Source organism: Strongylocentrotus purpuratus, unplaced genomic scaffold (assembly GCF_000002235.5).
Source record: "Strongylocentrotus purpuratus isolate Spur 01 unplaced genomic scaffold, Spur_5.0 spur5_scaffold_15, whole genome shotgun sequence".
NCBI lineage: Eukaryota > Metazoa > Echinodermata > Echinoidea > Camarodonta > Strongylocentrotidae > Strongylocentrotus > Strongylocentrotus purpuratus.
Window position 1 is genome coordinate 23,245,400 of NW_022145600.1, and position 21,836 is coordinate 23,267,235.

At 36.9% G+C, this 21,836-nt stretch overlaps 1 protein-coding gene across 6 annotated transcripts in view; it reads right to left on the reverse strand.

The window, feature by feature from the left end:
• Window positions 1-21,836, reverse strand: part of LOC115924095 (gamma-adducin-like) — a 74,835-nt gene that overhangs the window by 44,443 nt on the left and 8,556 nt on the right. For all 6 annotated transcript variants that reach the window (XM_030985849.1, XM_030985852.1, XM_030985851.1 and 3 more), the window contains exon 2: window positions 19,387-19,703. In XM_030985849.1, coding sequence (XP_030841709.1) covers window positions 19,387-19,638 — 252 coding nt within the window. In that variant the 5' untranslated portion in view covers window positions 19,639-19,703. The remainder of the gene's footprint in view (window positions 1-19,386; window positions 19,704-21,836) is intronic.

A 21,836-nucleotide genomic window follows, 5' to 3' on the forward strand; every position in this document is an offset into this window, starting at 1 on the left:
AAATTGGTTGCTCTCTCCCCAATAATCTAATATCAAATGGAAGTAACCTTCAAAGTCGTATGTTAGGCACTCGGCAGTACCGGTATATAGCGAGGGAAATGTTTACAGCTGTAATTGTGTAGCCTAGTTCCAAGAAAGAGAGTACTGTTATTTATGATAGCTCATTTGATGATATACTTTGGCCTGCACGAGCTATTGAGTACATCTTAATTTAATGCATCTCAACATACAAAAATAAGTAACAGACATAAGATGCAATGATGAGATGATGATGATGATGACGATGATGATGAAATATGGGATGCAAATATATACATAAGGGGATAAACAAATCCAAGCAAGCACATTTGGTCTACTATAATCGGGCACATACACTGTCTGGGTTCCGCAACCACACCTTAAAGTGCTCCTGGTTAAGTTAGCAAAATGGGTCAAAGAAAAGGAGGGAGTAAATGATAATAATATATTAGTCTGGGAAAATGCAAGTGAGTTAAAAAGGTAAATAAATATATTAAATATCATAAGTCTAAATTATAATAAGTCTATATCATGGGGTACAATTACAAATATCATATTGAAATAAATACATGTACATATATATATACAAAATACAGAGAGAAAAATATAAACATGTACTACGATAACATTTTCTCCAGGCTTTATTTTAGAAGAGATATAGGGATAGGGTTATGATTGGATTATTGATTAGGTTGTTTGCTTCCAGGAACAAGGTAGATCCTATGCTATCCAAAAATTCATCCTCCCATTTCCCCACAGCCACCTGAGTTATTATTCCAATCCGATTTACTCATATTCAACCATTTTTCACTTTTTTAAACCTCAGAATAGAATTTTAAAATTATTATGACCTTGTGGTTTACAAGAGCAGCTTCCCACAGACAAGTAAGACTCATCACACGAGGGCCTCCTTCACTAGCACCCAATGAGGCAGAACGAGGCTTTGCAATTCTAACCCACCAACAAACTCACACGTTCAGTCAGCCAAGCAGAAAGTTTTGGAATGAGAGGAGAGAACCATTGACGTTGTCTACCTTTTTAATGAGATCTGTCAGATTGAGTATGGTTGACAACTGTGTCCAAGTTGATTGGTACATCCAATTGCAGTTTCTATTTTCCTATATGTGACCTAATTGATTACTATGAGGTGGATAATGAATTGACTGATTGATTGATATCTTATTAGAGACAGGGATAGAACTTGGGTGATATTAACTAAAATGTTATGAATTGATTAAAGAGAGAGAGAGAGAGTGGGTTATGAATATCAGTCCAAACATTAAATGGCAATTTTCAACCACTTTCCTGTTTACTGGTAATATTTTGAAATGAGGAAGGTCACAAAGATTGCTCTTCTTTGACCTTTGTCAATTGTTGTTTGACCTTAGGTTTCAAATTAATAGTTTGATGTCTAGACTGAAATGACAATCATGGGGGGGGGGGGGTTACAGGTGTAGGCCTGTATCTCAGGAAAGGCATTATGTTTACATCTTGAGGGTTTAAGATCTAGGGATACAAACAAACAAACAACCTCCAGAATATTACGTAATGGCTTAAAATGATCTTCTAAATCTCATCTTTAATCTCATGTTTGATTCATGAATGATTGATTGCAGAGGAAAATCACCTTGTAATCCCTCTCCTGATACGAATCATTGAGATATCAAATCTATAAGCTAAATTTTAGCAGAGGAGGAGGAAAATGTTCATGGCTGGATGGGGGAAAATTTCCTTGTCTGTAAAAATTTGCTCCACTTGTAAGTTGCAAGCTAGCCTACAGTACATGTACCTGATGTCTGTTAAATTCTGAAAGGAAGGTATCTTCAGGGGCTGCACAAGTGCGTAATTTCCACAGTACACAGATAAACAAGCTTAATCTATTCTTATCCCATTCATAAACTTATCCTCCAAGTCTAGACCATGTTAGGATAATTTGAGCACCAATAATAGCTTCTACCATTGCCAAAATAGTCATTTATACAGCTCTACACAATGCAAGCAGAAGGGGCTTTAGAAGGGAGCACTTCTGTAACTGGGCTACAATAGGTGATCTAGTTAATCCTCTTTAGGGGATTACTGATCTTCAGAGGGTTACATGAAGAGCCCTAATCGGGCAGAACAAGTCTCTGTCAATAACCCCTCCTGGCTTACGAGAAGCCTTAGCTAACAATACAGTGTATTGCAAGCGAGGGGGTTGTGAAGGACTGAAGAGCATTAGGGACAATGCTCTGTCACCTGGAATGATGGCTTGGTCTGGGATGAGGAGAAACTATCAGTCACTTACCCGACCATACTAGAAGGACCAGTCCGATTTGACTGGTAAAGGTGACCATAATGAGTGCTACAAATCATTCCTAACTCAGTCTCCTGCTGTTTCTGCAGACAAGATTCTGATGGCAATGCACCAAACCCTATGAAATTGGTTCTGATGGCTCATTAGCAACAAAAAAAAAACAGAAAGATGGGACATTATCCTCCAGTAATAAATTTAGGAACCATTAAGAGTTTCTGTTGTAGTGAAGGACCAGTCCTTGAAACAGTTTTTGAATTTAAAACTTTTAAAAATTTGAGCCAAACAAAATTGTGTTTGAAAAGGGTTGAGAAATAACATGGATGTGATTTTGAACACTCCTTGTCAAGTTGATAAGTTATAGCATGATTTAATCTGGAGTTTTAATTCTATAAGTTAGAAAAATATATTGAACAGGCAATTAAAACAATACTTTCAGATAAATAATCAGCTTTGCTCAAAGATTTTGCACTTTTTTAGATAGGATAATTAGAGCGTGTACATGTACCTATACCGGTATATACCACCGCAGAGGATAAAACAAAATGTGTAAAGTTTGTCGTAATCAAATCTTGCCATAAATACACCAAGCCAATGTCACTCATGTTTTGTCTCCTTATTAAAACGTCTACCAGTGAAGTCATTCTCAACAAAACAATGAATTTGTAAACACTATCATGGAATCTACCAATAGACAAGGCTTATACTTGGAAGAAATGTCAAAGGTCACAGGATTACTCACTGATACTAAAAATAAAATACTATTAAAGGGAGTGGAGTGTACACAGTAGATTGGTAATCAATTCTCGGTTGATTATAATCGCTTCATCACAGCAGGGTTCCCATGCTGATCTGTCCTTATAAAAAGGTCACCAGCTCATCAGAATAAACACAGGACCTGAAATGTTTACTCAAGATTGCATATCCACAGGGGAGATAGCCTCCAGTCAAGACTCTTCTTTTATTACTATACAGAAGATGGAATGTTTCAACTGTCTCTGACAGTTCATCATATGAAACAACACGCCTCTACATTTCAGAAGTGATGCCCTGTTGGAATTAGTATTCCACTAGTTATTTTGCTTATAAATGGCTTCATATTCTACGTTCTCCGGCTAGGACTTTCCAAAGTACATGGAAAGAAAAACAAATTCAAATATTTATAAGGCCTACATCTACATTCAAATGATTGGCAGGAAAATGAACAGAAAACATCCCACTATCAATGTACATTATTATCAAATGAACTAATTTCATAGTCTGCAAGGTCATACTCTATTTAGACATGGTTCATCAGGACAGCCTATGCAACTTGCAGATTGGCAATACTGCGTCACTGTATAGATAGCGATATGTGAATACATGGACTGCAGGTTCGAAGTCAAAAGACAGTGGAACATCTGTAAGCAATCAAAACCAAAAACTAGATATGCCTGTCAGATGGAGATAGTAATTAAATGAATGTGTCGGTGGTCAAGGGCCAAAGTTAACCATAAATCATCGTAACTCCACTACCAGTTCCGTCACCATTCCAATTTGTTATGATCACAACTCCCTCGCCCATCCCACGCTTAGTCTGCCATCACAGACTCTAGTTGGGACACTTCAACTAGATTTAAATGATTCTTTGGTCAAGTCTCAAACCACTTCACAATGACTGGGTAAACAAAGTGATCAGAATGACTAGTTAGATTCGGAACCAATGTAAGCTAGTCTATGGGTTAGACAGTTATGATGGATCGTGAGAAATATGCTCCTGCAATAATTATTGTTCTATATTCAACGTCCTAAATCCAAACTTCGACACGGACATCTACCCTAACCCTAATACCCTAGACCTCACGTAAAAAACCCAATAGCAACTTTAACCTTAACCCTATAGCCAGGAGCACTTCTCTCCAGAGCAAAGGTCTGATCATTCTTATGACTGTCAAGTGTTTGTGCAAACTACCCTCCCCTGGTCAGTCACTGAAAGCTTGATTTAATAGGACCTGACCAATTCACTGATGGCGCTGCAAACGGTCAGTTTTGGCACGGACCTCTACCCACGTCCAGCCGACCAACCGACCGTTTGAAGGCATGCGCTTGGGAATGTGTTTACCCATCATGCCCCGATATCAACAGAGCAAATAACGCAGGGTAAGCGTTGTCTCGATGACGTCACTGATTAGCCTGATCAAACACTATCAGTATTCATAAAAACCTGCAATCAACGACTCTATTTGCTCTCTTTCTATTCCCATGTCGCGAGTAGATGGGAAGGGAAAGATACATGAGTTATAATAATTGGATGAGTGGCGAGTGGACGACATGCTCTGTATCATTAGATGGGTTTAAATTATGCATAATTTTCATTACATGCCTGACCAGACATAGGATGATTGTGTTTAAGATAAGCTATTTCAAAGTGAACTATGTATGCCCCCTTATCAAACACGACATTAGGAATTATGCAGTTAAATTTCTGTATTTTGATGTTTTTGGGACTACAATGGTGATATACTATCGATTGTGCTAATGATATTCTGTGCTTCTATCAACAACAACAAATTTAAAGAAAAAAATGCATATATACCTTTATGAAATAGGCTGACAAAATGACCATTCTCAAGACCTGGGATTATTCTCTCAACGATATATTTCTAGTATTTCTCTTTTAGTATCCTCATGCATATACCCCGGTTGTAGGCATATACATGAAAGTGTATATACTGAGTAGCTCTTCATAAAAAGATTTACCAGTAGTACTACCCTAACCACAAACACAACCACATGTCTTCAGGGAATGTTTAAAAAAAAGACATGGAACAAAATTCCGCCCAAAAGCATTTCACACACTCCATAATCGTTTAGTAGCAAACAGAAATATATATACATGTATATGCTTCCATTATTAAGTACATAAATCACAGTATGGATGTGTTGAACCATACAAAAGCCAACACATACAGTTTGTGGTAAGCCAAAATTATACCAATTATATGCACAACCTATTAATAGCTAAAGGTTTTCTTTACTTCTAAATTTGTCTAACGCAATAATTGGAGGTGAGTGAGAGTGGTGCTAAAGATGGGGAAATCAAGGAAATGGAGAGAACGAGTAGGAGGATACAAGTTAATTAGCTTGATGCAGTCCATGGGGGAATTGACATGCGATTGCACAGGGGATTAGTAAATGATGAATGCAGCCATACTCCATCTCTGGTTTCCTTGGAGATGATTAACAGAGCATCATATCGTTATATCCAGGCAAGGGATTATAAAAATGAAGGATTATCTCTCGACAGTTAGGATTCCAAGCATGCCACGGTCATTAGAGAATTCACAAACCAAATGCCCCTAAAAAATAGATTGGAGGGGGCCTAGGGGTTGGGGTCTTAAAAATGACATGAAAGTAAATAATTTTTCTGTAATATACATGTATTCACCCCCTCCCCCCCCCCCCCCATACTCGCCTCAAATTACTTATTCATACTTAATATTCACATGCCGAGGAATATAGGTCTACTACATGTTTATGTGGAGTTGCTGATAAAAATCCTGAAGGAATTGTTAAGGATATTACTGATTTCCTACTATTTCACTAAAAAATTCTAGGTATTACATTTAAGTACAGTAGATCAGACTGTACTAGTTTAGCCCAGAAACAACTTCAAACAAAGCATACAAATATATCACAAATTGGAGATGAGAAGGCACTTATTTCCATCCATTCTCAAGTTTCTGTATGTACGCCAAAAGCAGGATTATGTAAAGATTAGTATACATTATAAAATGAAGCTAGACGACCAATATCCTGGGGAGGGAGATTGAGAAATTTCCTTGATCAGGATGTTCATGGAAGTAATACAGTGATCAATTGGGACATCCCTTTCCTGTACAGAGGCTACAGGCCCAGGTCCCCCCAAAAGTACGCCTGAACTGGCTGCAAGGACCTAGGGTGCATGAAGTTATATCGGGAAAACTACATTCCGAAGAATTTTTCGGGCTCTACGATGCATGCTCGTCATTTCTCTCTTTGGTCTCGCTATATGTAGCCAGCCTGGCTTCTTTCGTTGAATATTCTATTGTAACCACATTTTCATGTACGTAAAACAACATGTTTTTCTCAAGTGTATATATTTTGGTTCACCGTTGTTCACACTATTCAATTTCATTGCATGTTGATGTTTTTATACCAAATAAATAAAAAATAAATAAATAAATGCTCTAGCGATAATTGCACTGTGATAGTCAAAATACTGTATATTAATCTGATTTTAATATTTCGAAAGGGGTGTGTATATTAGTAACTAAAAATGAATTTGACACAAATTTGATATTTTATATTTCTGTGCACTATTATGGCTGCTTAATCAGACCAATCAACCCCTTTAAAAACAGTAGTTCAATATAAACAATTTTTTTCTTCAAGGTTTAATGTTGATAAACAATTATTAACACCTCATATTAAATATTTAATAAATATTTGCAGAGTGCCGATTTAATGAAATTCTGTGTACTATAGTATACTGCACAGACAAGGATATTCTTTTTCCTAAAACTTGTGGCTTTTGCGGTTCAATGGAGGCATTGCCAATCAGTTTCAAGGATAAAAATTATTGTTAGATGTCCCATAAATAAATAAACAAAACAGAATAAAAGAATAATAAAGGCTTGGATGAAAACAACTGCACAACACATGCTATTGGACTCACACCTTACACAGTCCCACCTAATAATAAACAGTGCCCTCCAATTTATGCATCGTAGATTCATTCATTTGCAGTCAACCATGTGCCTAATGATGCCACACTTAAACCAAATTTTTTTGCGGGTTGTAAAACCCTGGTTTTAGCACTCCACAACATATGAATTTTATTGGGAAAAAATCAGGGAAGGCAACTCACACCTTGTATCTTCAAAATTTGTGCTTTTGTATGATCCCGCCAACGCAATATGACTCAATTCAAATGAGGTGCAACGGGGAGACATGATCCCTAAGATAAGATAAGATCAAGACTTGCTTGCATGCTTTAGAACAGTCATCTTCTAGATATGAGCAGCTATGAGGTCTGGATGTAACAAATTCAAAAATGTTTCATGCTAAAAATAAAACATCTTTATTTCGTCTACGGTAGTGAAAAAGAATAGACTTTCCTTTTTAAATGCTACAAGGATATTCTGACATTAAAAAGTGTTTTTATCAGTATTTTCTTCTCAGTCAGTGTTTACAAGAAATTGTGATGAGGTTACAATATTGCATTTATTTAACCAATATTATGTTAAAGAGGCGATGATTCACATTACAATCAGAGCAGATATTATTACAACAGTCCACACATAAGCTTATATATGAATAATACCAAGTAGGATCATGGTGACGCAATGAGAGAATATCTGCCCTATGCTCCACTACACTTTGCCGCTTACTCTATGACTCAGCCCCATGTCAGACAATGAGTCACAAAATTGGAGTACAGCTCATTCTCAATCAGCTCCGACTATTATCTTTCTCTTATTTACCGTGACACATCACCTCTCCAGTACACCTTGCATATTCTTCGAGATTAGGATGGCCGAGATAAAAATATTCAAAAATTCCTCCCCCAAGGATTATGCCCCCTGAGGTATAAACTTCCCAGCATTATGCACGCAGGATGATGATTTTATTTTTAGTGAAGTGCATGCAAGACCTGTAGGATTTTGGAAGTGGCCAGGACCTTCACTACAAACAGCAGGATTGTTACACTGTATGATATTCAATAAATGTGGATTGAAATCTGATCAGTATTTTTGTCTTCCATGTATTTATTTGCATGGATTAAAACTACAAATTTACCACAAGTTTGCAATACATGTGGATCTCATTTCAATATTGTTAAATATATTACTTATAATTTCTTATTCACTCAAGGGGCAAATTGCACCAATAATTATCCATACTTGAGGGATTGAGAATCTAAAATAAATGTCAAATGCACGAAAGACACACGTTTGGATTATCTTTGAATTGTGGTTAAAATATATAAGGTTGAGCTAATAGTCTTACGGATCCGAACAGACAAGATAATGAACAATGCAAGTCATAAATCATTATCAAGAATTTGTTACTATGTGATATCTTTTTTTATTATTATTATTTATAAAGAGTGGTATACAAGAAAAATCTAATTGTGCCTGTTTTGATTTGTTTTGTCTATTTTGATAAAACATGCCCTTGGAGTACTGGTGCTATATCACAAGAGAGTATATGAGTCATGGAGTTAAAGCTAATTTGTAGGTTACCAAACCACACTGACATAAAGAAAGAGGACAAATATCTACCAGTATTCCAATGGTTGCATGAATAAACCTCTTTTTCAGCAGGTAAAACCCTTAGGATAGACTGCTATTTGTCACCTTCAAAAGCAGAGGCAGCAGCAACATTTTAAGGGGGCCTTGTAGCAAACCAAGTGTTGGTGAATATTGTAGTGAGGGGGGCAAAAAGACAAATAAAGCTTTGATATATATAATACAGAAGTTGACTAGGAATGAGTGCAACCGAAAGCAGAGGATTTGATTTGGAGAAGAAAGGACACCCCTCCCCCCACCCCCCACCCCCATGCCATCAGTGCCCCAAATGTTCAAATGCCCTACAAATGAAAAGGAGATGAATTATGATGCCATCGTCCGTGTAATTAATTTAAAGATGACCTTATTATGCCCAAGTTGGTCTCTTAAACATTCGTCACTGGAATATCAATCTGCCAGGCAGCTATCATCTCTCGTATTTGTCATCCGTACCCCACTTAGAAATCCTTCTTTTTGGAGGCATTAGGCCTGTCTTCATCAGCTCGAGTTTGCCAAACAACCTGCTATTTTCAGACTCTGGATATTCTCCTAAAGCTCGAAATTGCGTCTTCACCAGACTGATATGTTCATTTCAAACTAGCTTGGAAAGTAAACCTGAGATTGGGGCATGCCCACTTCAGAGACCGACTGTACGATCAACGCGCGCAGATTTAAGATTTTACCCGAGCTGTAAATTTTACTCTGGCTATTTGGCAAACTTGAGCTGATGAAAACAGGCCTAATGATGTCAAACAGTCTGGGCAAAAAATGTTTATAAGAACATAAATCACCAACTTTTAGTATCACTTTCACTGGGTACATAGTTGCTGATTGTAAAACTTTTTATGATGTACTTATTTTGACACATTCCAGGAGTAATTACTGAAGTGCTATTATTTTACAGTGAAACTGAAGATCAGATGTATTTATGGGAAACGTGACATACAACTTCCATATTTACTTCAAGAATGTTTAGACATAATAAGAATCATACATGGAGAAATGTGAATTTCCAGCCTACACCGATTTTAACCATTTACATAGTCTGAGATATGAACAAATATCATGCTATTTACACATGGGCTTTAGGTACAATGTATTTTCTAAACATATAGTTTGCATTGAGTCACTTTGTGATGACTTTTGTACGATCACCCTCCTACCGTTCTGGCAGCTCATGTAATAATATGAGGGCAGACAGACTCGCTTGAATAATGAATAAAATACACAGCGGAAAGTCAAGGTCGAATCTTCCCACTTATATTTCAGCTGCATGCGACTATCTCCTGACCTTGATGGAGTCATGTTCGACATCCCTCATCCCACCCCCTCCCTTCTTCTCCTCCTCGCATCCGAAAGCACTTGACACATGCTTGGACCACCTAAGCACCGTCTATTTCAGAGGGAAAATTCTGGATCATGGTTGGCATGCTACCGGTAGGGTATAGTCAATGATTTACCAAGTAATGTACATGAAGTGCAAAACCGTCTCCAAGCATTGACAAGTACATGTAATACCCCCCTCCCCCTCACACACCAACTCCCCATCCTCCTCATCATTGCACTTGACTTGAGCTTGGTGCACTGAGCACAAGTAATTTCAGAGGGCAAGTTCATGATCACGGCTGGAATGCTGCTGGTAGGGTAAAGTAATTTACCAGGTTATAAGAAAAACAAACATGTACAGGACCATCTTTTGACTTTGACAGTTCAGATTTTGTCTTAGACTCCCCCCCCCCCCCCCCCCCCAACATAATCCTCTTCCCAATCAAGTGCACTTGACTCAAGCTTGGTACACTGAGCACAGGTAATTTCAGAGGGGTAATTTCAGAGGGGTAAGTTCATGATCACGGCTGGAATGCTGCTGTTAGGGAATGCTGCTGTTAGGGCATGCGAATTACTGGGTTATGGGTCGAGCAAAGGTAAGTAAGGAGAGACGGCCTTTAGCAAAAAGAGAATATTAGCAAGTGACTCTAGCTGATAATTAGTCTGAGATTTTAGCCTTCCTTTTATCTTGTGTCTTTTATTTCATTAAAATATTTGTTGCATGTTATACATTTTACAAACTATTACATATACTGGTATGTACCACCTTCAGTCTATAGAGGTACACTATAATGAATGCATGGGAGTATTGAAATACGAATCGCAGAATGGCCTCATTTCATATGTTGAGATGAAAAAGAAGAAAAGAACTTCACACAGCACATTCTACAGGATACGTAATAAATTCTAATTCATTATCGGTCAACATTATCCTGCCCTTTCTGTTATGATATTTCTTATCATAATATCCTAATGGCTTGTACTTGCTGATAAAAATATTACATCCGAATGCATGGGCTTCATGTAACAGGTAATCCATACTTGGATGGAAAAGTATTACCCATGTCTAAATTTGTTGCATCAACAATATTCCTATGAAACTGAGATATTTATTAAACACATTATTTGTTACAAATGTAGAATTGAGGCACTTGACAGAGTCTTACATTACAAACTACCACACTACAAGAAGGTTTGTTTTCCCTACACGAGACCTCTCCGCATGTCCATGAGCACAAAATTGCATTCCAAGGATGCAATATACACAGATCATGCTTTGCGTACCAGTACCACTGCATGCATACATAGCAGCATCAGTACGTACACTCTGGCAGACTGCAATCATGTACAGGCTGTAGTCTACCTCCCTCTTTCCCTCTCTCTCTATCTCATCGCCTCTCAGCTCAGCCAGCTAGCATGATGTAGTGTGTAGAGAGACACACCCTTATTTTGCAGCTGCCTTCTTCACCGGGCAATGCTACAACGTGTAGAGAAGGAGAGGGACATTGGTTCTTCAATGAGAACATGAAACTAGGGTACGATCAGCCAGATGATAAAAGATGATGTGATGGGCCTCTGATGAGGGGGGATGGAGAGGGGGGGGGGGATGTTTTGCGGAAATGGCTATTCAATGTTTAATCAAGTCTCACACTGCAGAACATCATGGATAGATGGATGGTATTTATAATAGGCTTTGCAATCAAATGTTAACCGAGGCTCTGATGAATATTCTGCATCTAGTGAGGCATCATCAAGTATAATGGGAAAATCAAAGTCGTGGACAATTAAAGCAGCAATTACTTGCTTAGTAAGGTCATTGTGTAAAATTATCAGTGGGCTTATTAATTAGATGCCCCCGAGGCCTCTGCATAATGAGCATCATTGTCAAGCATTTCATAAGGTACTTGGCCTATAACATGTAGGCTATACTGTATCTTCTTTTAAACAAAGCTGTACAGCTAATACTATATAACTGACTGATGACTAACTGATGACATGATAAAACCTGCATTGCAGCAAGTGGAGATGAAAAGATAATTGCATTGATGTCTTTGTATTTTCATATATATTTTTTGTAATTCTTTATTTGATCTTTCAGGCCTGTATTACAATTATTATATACATGTAGACACACAAAATTATCATGTATTAAAATCTGATATGAATGTGCTTCTTTTTAATTTCATTCCATTTCCAACAAGCACATGCTTTCTTAGCTGTCAGGTAAAATAACCACCACTACTAGTACCACTACTAAGCTAAAAATAAAAATACTACTGTATATAAACACATTCAGTTAAACCACACTGGCATGCACTGTGCAAGCGCTTTCATGCTCACTCTGGGGAACGGGAGAGCAAAATATTTGAGGAATGACTTGGTTGTATAATTTGTGTTTATTGCAGAACACAAACCCTAGTCTGACTCGGCCTACACCACCATCAGTCTTTGTGAATTGCAGGAAATGCTAACTTTACGCAGCTATTCACTTCCATGTTGACTCTATTTCTGGGTAAATAGTGCTTCAATGAAGCAACCTGGAGGATAGAATATCCAAACTATATCAATCACTGGTGGGATCTTGGGTTGCCATGACGAATATACCCTCCAGTGACCTAGATCTTGCCCCTTATGTATGTCGAGGCCGCAGGAAGAAATTCTTACCTGATACCACCTCGTCTGGAAATATGAAAGTTACTGGGGAATAATTGTATAGAATAAAAGGTTGTTGATAATTGGCATACTATTTTCATTTGAGGAGGTAAGGTAGAATTCAAGCCAGAAAATTGATGTATTGTGACTATTCTCAACCCGCTAAAGACGTTTCCTGACAGAAGCACAGACTTACAGGAAAAACAAAAAGGACAAGATTTTTCACTCTATCATGATATAGCTTTGATAAAATATGCTAATGCTAAATCAATATCAGGCATTAAAAATAATCAGAAATGAAAATAGTCAGAATTCATCTGCTTGCTACCGAAGTCTACATGTACATCAAGTGTTCAAATTATCCAATTTGTGCAAATATATTGCAATCATTAAATTTACAAATTTGCTTGTCTGAAGGATTGGGGAATTGTTTCCGAGCTCAGACAATTTGCAATCTATTAGAAATATTCTGGAAAGACCAAAGACGAATGAAGAAAAAAAAACAGCCTTCTAAAATGTTCAAACTGTATTGTTTTCAAAAGATTTTGCTAATCACTTGCTTATTATACTTTTCCATCCATGAAGGATCAAATTTTTCTAAATATTTTGTATTTCCTCTGCATTGTATAACTATCAAGCAGTTCAATGTTAGTTTAGGATATCTATGTAATCCATTCGTTTCTTGAGCGATGCATTGTTCAATAAGGTTCTGGACACCCTTTATAAACATCAACAGTTATGGTTCGAGAGTCATGCCTCGACAGACAAAAAACATGTAATATTTGTTTCATGATTGCTGAGGACTGAATCATCCTGCATAAAATATTCTGAAACCTAGGTATAATTTTTATTGGAAGAGATAAAAACTGCAGCAAATTAGTATGTTGTTCATATTTTCTAAAAATTAGGAAACACTGGCTATTCTTAAAATGAAAACACTGGACACATTTCAATCAAAATTGAGGGACACTAAAGCTGTCACTTGAATGTATTTGGAAAGTATTCTCAAACCATGACCTCCAAACATATGAATATTCCAACGACACTTGATGCGACTACTCAAGAAAATTATTGCCTGCACTATGAACATAATGCATATCCTTGCACCATGCAGTGTAGTGAAAACCTTGCTTCTGTCACTGCCAAAGGCATATGCGGGTCATTGTATGTTAAATACATGTACTGCAACATCAGGGATGCTGCATTGGTCCCCAATCTCCAATCTCTCATGCCTCTTCCCTTTTTCTCTGACATTTCATGTGGAAGATTTTTTTTAAAGACATCCCTCAGATATTTCTGAGTAATTTATGTCCTACATATACATGTACTTTCTTTAATTCATGTGGTAGTATTTGACACTCTGAAGGAAAATTTGCATGAATATCTTCCACGCACTCTGGCAACGCTCTGGCAACGACCAAATCCAATTCACATTTGTCAGTAGTCTCCAAGCACAGACCCTGAATTAACACTTAAAAACAATTCCAGTAAGCCTTGAGCCAAGCATATGTTTTAGTCTCTCACTGTATCAAATAAAGAGAAGCTATAGGGCCTATGGAGTGGAGTAGGCTGTGCAGTCTGGATAGTCTCTCAGTTCAGACATTCTGTTACGCACTATGACAGACAAGGTTGACAAGGGTTCGTACCTGCAAACTAAGTCGTCCCTACCTGTAGGTAATGTTCTGGATTCATGAGGCATGCACCAGTGACGACCCACTCGGGAGCCACATGACATGGGATCATGTTGGTATCCGCGACATGAATCATCATCACCTTCCTAGGACTGACTTTAGGCTTGGCCTCCAGACCCAAAACATAAACGTGTAGTCTGGTTCACAGACTCCATGCCAATTGATACAGTCAAACCTGCTTTAGTGACCATCTGTCTACAAAGACCACATTTTTTGTTTCCCTTGAAAATGGTTTCTCAGAAATCGTTAGGAAGGAAATAGTAGCTTATGAAGACATCAAACATACATTTATATGTAGGCCTACAGGGATTGTGTTTGTGGTACAGACTTATAAATTATCTGTTCCATTTCAGAAATAGCATTGGACACCTAATCCTTTTCACACTGTGAAGGCCAAAGCCTTCAAGATGATCTACAATGTAGCCTCGTGCACACCCTGATGGCCAAAGCTTTCAAGATGATTTCATAAGGCTTCATCCCTGATTAAAAACATATCCCACAATGTTGGGAGAGAAAAAACAATCCTCATTGCAATTAGAAAACATCCAAGCTGTAAAATGTGCCACAATTATCTACAAATCAAATTATAAAGAGAAATTTCATTTGGTGGTAGTTTCTATTTTGTTTGTTTTTTGCTAGATTTTTAATTGTATTTTTACTTACTTATTTATTACTTAGTTAGATCAGTTTATTTATCCATTAATTTATTTTATTTATTGCTTCATTAATGTTACTTATTTATTTATTTATCTCTCTGCATATTGTACTTTGGACTGAATTATATCCTTCAATGTTGACTAGCACCTTTAAAATCACAATATTCTCTGGCCACGGGTCTGACTCATTCATCAAGTATTTCCCACCACAGCTAGCACCTGAGCGACAATCACAGCGTTCTGTTTTCACTGGTCTGATAAACAGCCAACAAACAGAACACAGGGTCATCCCTTACCCACATCCAGGGAAGCTCCAAAAATGACTATCTTCCCATGAAATCCCACAATGAAATGTCTCCAATTTGTCCTTCTGTTATTGTGTCCCTTTCTTATGTTTGATAGAATGCTAGCAGACAGATGGTCAATGGACAATAATCTCCCTTGCAGAACAGAAGTCTTGCCTAGAGCATTTCGTGTACAAATGTAGAAATTGAATCACATGATTTGTGACAGTAACCAAAACTTTATAACCTTCACCAAGTTACATCTCAAAAATTAATTATCTTGGTATCACAACATGTAGGCCTATAATATAATATGCATCACTGCTTTTGAAAACTTCTGACTTACAAAGAGAAATGCTTCACTGTCAATCGCTTCATTTTTATCAAGAATGTACAGGTCCTATTTCAACATGCATTTAGGTATTCTTTCATTGTATTTGCCCTAATTTTCATAACTTACCCTCACGCCCCCTCCTTATCATGCCTATACCTGTCTAGTCTGCAAATCAAATTAACTGATAAGACTACTAAATGAGACACAAGTCACACGACTGCTACGAACCTACGGGTATACACACTTCCTACTGCAGAAAACCATTATCACATCTTTTTATCAGATTAGTTCACAACAAATGGCTATTAGCAAGGATGTTGTGGAAATCAGACAAATACACTGATAAATTAGACATATCCTGAAGTAACCCTGTAAACGATCATCGGATCGGCCGCCGATACCGATCCGATCAGGGGTGATCGGATAATAATTTCTGATCGCCGATCAATTAAAAAGATCGGAAAAAAATCGGCAGAATTTTTTTTTTTTTTTTTTTTTTTTTTTTTTTTAATGCCGAAAATTTTCAAGTTTTTGGCTATCAAATGCTCTTAAAAAATTCATAGCTGGGATTATTTTGTCATTTGGAGTTGTTGTAGACCATGTTTGTTGATATTTAGTGCCTTTTCATGACTTTGAATTTAATAATGTTGGTCTAAAAGCAGAGGCAAAACATGCGGGCCGCCATCTTGGATTATAATGTAGACTAGGTATTTTTTTTATTTTTTTAATGACGAAAATTTTCAAGTTTTTGGCTATCAAATGCTCAAAAAAAATTCATGGCTGGGATTATTTTGTCATTTAGAGTTGTTGTAGACCATGTTTGTTGATATTTTGTGCCTTTTCATGACTCTGAAATTAATAATTATTGGTCTAAGAGCAGAGGCAAAACATGCGATTGGATCTTGGATTATAATGTAGGTATGCATTATAATCCAAGATGGCGGCCCACATGTTTTGCCTCTGCTCTTAGACGAATAATTATTAATTTCAAAGTCATGAAAAGGTACTAAATATCAACAAACCTGGTCTACAACAACTCTAAATGACAAAATAATCCAAGCCATGAATTTTTTTAAGCATTTGATAGCCAAAAACTTGAAAATTTTCGGCATTAAAAAAAAAAAAAATACCTATCCTACATTGATAATCCAAGATGGCGGCCCGCATGTTTTGCCTCTGCTCTTAGACCAACATTATTAATTTCAAAGTCATGAAAAGGCACAAAATATCAACAAACATGGTCTACATCAACTCTAAATGACAAAATAATCCCAGCCATGAAGTTTTTTTAAGCATTTGATAGCCAAAAACTTGAAAATTTTCATCATTAAAAAAAAAAAAAAAAAAAAAAAAAAAAAAAAAAAAAAAAATCGGCCGATTTTTTTTGTCGCTCTTCCGATCCGATACCGATCAAAGGTGCGAGGGTGTCGCTCCGATCTTCCGATCCGATCAGAGCCCCAACTTACAGGGTTATCCTGAAGCCACCTTCGCAGTATCTGATGTCCGGCTAGTCCGACCAGGGATGTCTGTAAGGTCAAGTCTACAGCACATCATTGAGACACAACTGCTCAGAACCCATACTTTCTACTCCAGAAAACCATTATCAAAAATTTGTATCAGATCACAACAAATAGCTGCTAATGCTATCAGGATGTTGTGGAAATCTGAAAAATACACCGATAAATTGGACATATCCTGAAGCCACCTTCACAGGATTTAATGTCCGGTTTAATAGTCAGGTTTAATAGTCCGGCTAGGGATGCCTGTGAGGTGAAGCAAGGGGAAATTACGAAACTCCCTGGTAACCTTCAGTTTCCTTTACAACTGTCTGTGTACAGGTATGGCATATCAACGGACAGGAAAATATTTGTAATAGTTTGGATAGGGACAGGAAATATCTCATAATACGTGCGGGTTAAGGACAACCAGTAAGTTTCATAACTTTGAAGAATGGACAAAGAAAGTTTCCGCTAATGCTATTTGAGAATGTTATCGTAAATTATTTTGTTTATTATGTATGTGTGCATGTATGCAAGTAAAAAATACTTATTCAACGAGCCTTTACAAAATTACTTATTCAAATCTACATCTACTACTGACATTGCAGACCATTCAAAATCCTTTTATTTGTAAGTCTTATGTGGGATCATATGCCATGTAAGAATGCCAACCGACATGTAAATGTACTTTGGAAGTCAAAACAACCATCAGGAATTTTGTTTTGAAAGCAATAAAATAGGATAATATGAAACTCTTTATGGAATACAATCTATGATTGCAGTAAATACTTAATCACCCTGCTATTGTTTTGCTGAGAAATGCAACAAACCAAAAAAGTGCACAATATTTATACGGTTACACTCCATTGTCTTTCTTTCCATATATGCAAATTTCAAAATACTGAAATAGGACATTATATTAACAGTTCCATAATACACCAATTCAGAGCTCTACAATCATCATTCCAGCGTATTTTTTCCCCTCTAAATGTCAGGACTTTGTCTCTCGAATCTCCTTCTATTTGCTCCAAATCATTAATTTCAATGGCGCCATACGAGTCACTCGGGCCACTCACTGATCATAATGAGCATAGACAGACTGGATATCAACATCTCTTCGCATATTATCTTTCTCATATGCATCTGGAGGCCGAAAAACCAAGTGTAACCAGAAAGACGTTGACTAGAAGCGAAAGACCATTAGTTTATGCCTTTCTGGCTCTATTAAAGCAGAATATAAGATAGATTGCAGATGTCGTAAATAAAATCTGAAGAGATGTAACCTTACCCCATCTGCTTGGTATTTATCTTGATCTTGAACCCTTCTGTACCCCCCCCTCCTTTCCTTCACTAGATGAAACAGTCCCTCTGTTTTTAAGTACAGTTATTAGATAGAATTTCCCTAGCCATGAGTATCTCTCTGTTCTTGTCAATGTATTCAACCTCATTTGCAGACTGCTTGGTAGTAATGAATATAACCTTGTATCATTGCTACGATAATTTTTAATTTTATTTTTATGAACAAAATACTGGGAGAGTATGACTTTTAGACTTCAAGATGGTGCTAGTATTTACTGGGTTCATAAATCAATTTGATACTGAAATGGGAAGGTATTGTCTGGAGAAAGATATGTAGCTGTTTCCTGAATAGGTTTTCAGACTTTGATCTATCATTACACTTCACAGGTTTACCTGTCTCAGAATTTGAATATGAGTGGGCTGGAGGGTAAATATAACGAGCGGACTGTGCACATATTGAATCAATTCTGTATGAATTTTCAGGCTGGTTATTAAATGTGTAACCATGCTATACAATGTAATAATGGTCTTATGAATGCTACACTACTTATTCTATCAAATAAGTTGGAACGTATACATAGGAAGTGCCTACATGTCTTCGGTGGAGAGGCAACGTTTCCTCTCGCAATTTGTATTGTATGTTTAACACTCTAGCTCAAGATTACCACTATTTTACTCCCTTTTCAACAAAAACATTTCTTTTTAGGGGGGAGGGGGACTTGTAAAGTGACATACATGAATACATGTAGGCCAATGCCCTAAATACATTATGTTCTACTATTGAAGAGAGGAAATGACTGTAAACCTTCAAGAACAATCAAATATAAACTAAATCCCATGATAGATTTGAATATCATCAGTATGCAAATCTGACATTAAAAAATAAGGTGCTGGTGATCACAAATTTTGGTGAAAATTATATAACTTAAATGATTATATTGGTTTAAATACAGCAACATGAAAATACAAGCATGCAAATAACATTTTCTCCCTTGGGCCGGGCGTGAATTGGCAAGCGAGTCTTACCTTTAGTTGACTGTCGATGATGGCTTCTAGTTCTTCTCTGAAAGCTTCGCTGTTTAGAATGAGCGAGACTCGCTTGTTACGGTCCATCTCTTTGATGTCGTTCTTGATGTGTGCCGGTCTCTGCATGTCCTTTTGGACCTCTGGATCGTCCAAGTCCAGGTTGTCGATCTCACGGTGTTTCCCGGACGACTTGCCGTTCATGGCGGGACTCTGAGGAGCTTCCTCCAGCTCGTTGGGTAACGTGTCGGCCATCTTGGATGTGTCTGTGTGTTTGTGTGTGTGTGTGGGGTGTGTCTGTCTACCAGTTATCTACCAACCTGTGAAAACAAGAAAGAAATTAATTTGTTTTATAATGTGAATATTTAATAAATGTAATAATTTTGATTACGGGTCTGCCATCCTGCTGGATGTGTGTCTGCACGTTTGTAAGGTGAGTTATTTATGTCACCAAGATATTATAAGCTACATTTTAGGAATCTTAGTTCCATCATTTGTAGAAACCCGTAAGTCCATCATACATGTATGTAAGCCTACTAGCTGTCTTCACAGTCACACCCGAAAATCGCAAAAGTTGACATCGCCACGAACATTCTCCACATCACCATCATAATATCATATTAGTTTCCATAACTACAATCATTACCATCCTCATCATTCTTACTTTCATCATCATGACCATCACCATCACCGATTCGCCAGCATCATCATCATCATCATATATCATTATCATATATCATCATCATCATCATCACCACCATTACTATAGTAAAACACCTGTCATTTTCACTTTACCAATACCATACTTCCATCAGAGAAAATCGTAATGGTGAAATAAGGAACTGCTCTGATGTTTCCACATTTAAAAAAGCATGTACACCCACCTGTCATTTTGTCCACACATCATACACTGGGTCAATGCAAGAACATTATTACAAATTATTTTTTGTAGTTTCATGCCCATGGAAAAAAATGAGAACACAAAGAAAACGCTCCACAAAAGCTCTTCAAGGCACATGTATTTGTAACCTTGAATTGTGTATATGAGTATACAATTATCAACTTTGTATGAAAGCACCCAAATCAGACAAACCTCCATACAAGTACTGAACACAAAAAGGGTGCAGCATGCATGCTACTCCGATTGAAGGGCAAGGGCATGCGCTGTATACTGCTACAGTGGCGTTTAATTTACCTCATTTAAAACACTGCACATGTTTTCTCAATATTGGAAAGTTTCTAATAAAATTGAATTCAATTATACCAAGAGGTATAGCTTTCAATAAGACAGAAACATATTGCCATTCAAATTAAAATGGAGGCTCATTAAAATTACAACTACAAAACATTTTTATGAGCAAATCTAACCACTACATTAATGAATTTTCACAATGATCTGGTGAGACCTATAAAAAGGACAACTCTAAATTAGGGAAAAGAAAGGAAAATGGCTAATAAAAAATAAGCAATATTCATATGGGAGTGCCAAGTACAAGCATTGAATTGAAGGTTGATTTATGGGAAAGATGAAAAATAATTTGGGAGCATTTTTAATAATTTTTATGTTTAATAGTGTGGAAGAGTATCATAGAGAAAATGTCCCCAGAAAAGAATGGCTCTTCAAACAGCCTAATATTTATAGAAATATGACAATTTATAACTAACGGTTGTGGACCTGCACAACCTTCATGCCACATGTTTATGTAGTCCCTTCTACACATTTCTATATACAGTCTCATTAACATTACATGTGACCTAAAGCAAAACTGGGCCAATTTCTTATCATTTTTGATGATTCCAAAAACCTCACAGTATACACAAATACTTATCTGGTTACATGATCTGCCTTTTACAATCCCTTCCACATATATGTTTTCACAATGCAATATTGCAATCACATGACAAGAACTCCAACTTAATCTTGAAAGTGTATACATGTACTTTCAGATTTCAGATTTTTGATTTCTTGACAGTAGGAGAGCTCCATCTCAACAAAATCTTGTTTTAATTCTTTTCATTTCCTAGGATCATCCCCTATCAAGATTAGCCATTATCTGACAAGAGCTTATAAACCAGGGCAAACATACCCTGTGTTTGATCTTGCCATTAAATCAAGTTGATAAAGTTAGTTTGCAAACAGATTTCAATGCCCAAACAACATCTCTGCACTGCTTGGTGGTATTGTAGCAGAGCATACGAATGGAATGTGTAGTTCTGTGTTGTTTTTCTAACATCACTAATTTTGATTTGTATAAGAAGACACAAAAAGTACCAAGGACTAGGAGACATAAATTTCATGACAGAGACTGAAATATTGAGCTGTTCTAAAGAAAATACTGGATGCATTTCCATTAGTTTCAATAATGTTCAATTTCATCAAGCCTCATCATGCTTTCAAACAGAGAAGACTAAACATTAGGCAGTATGCTGGTCTACCATCTACAATCAACATT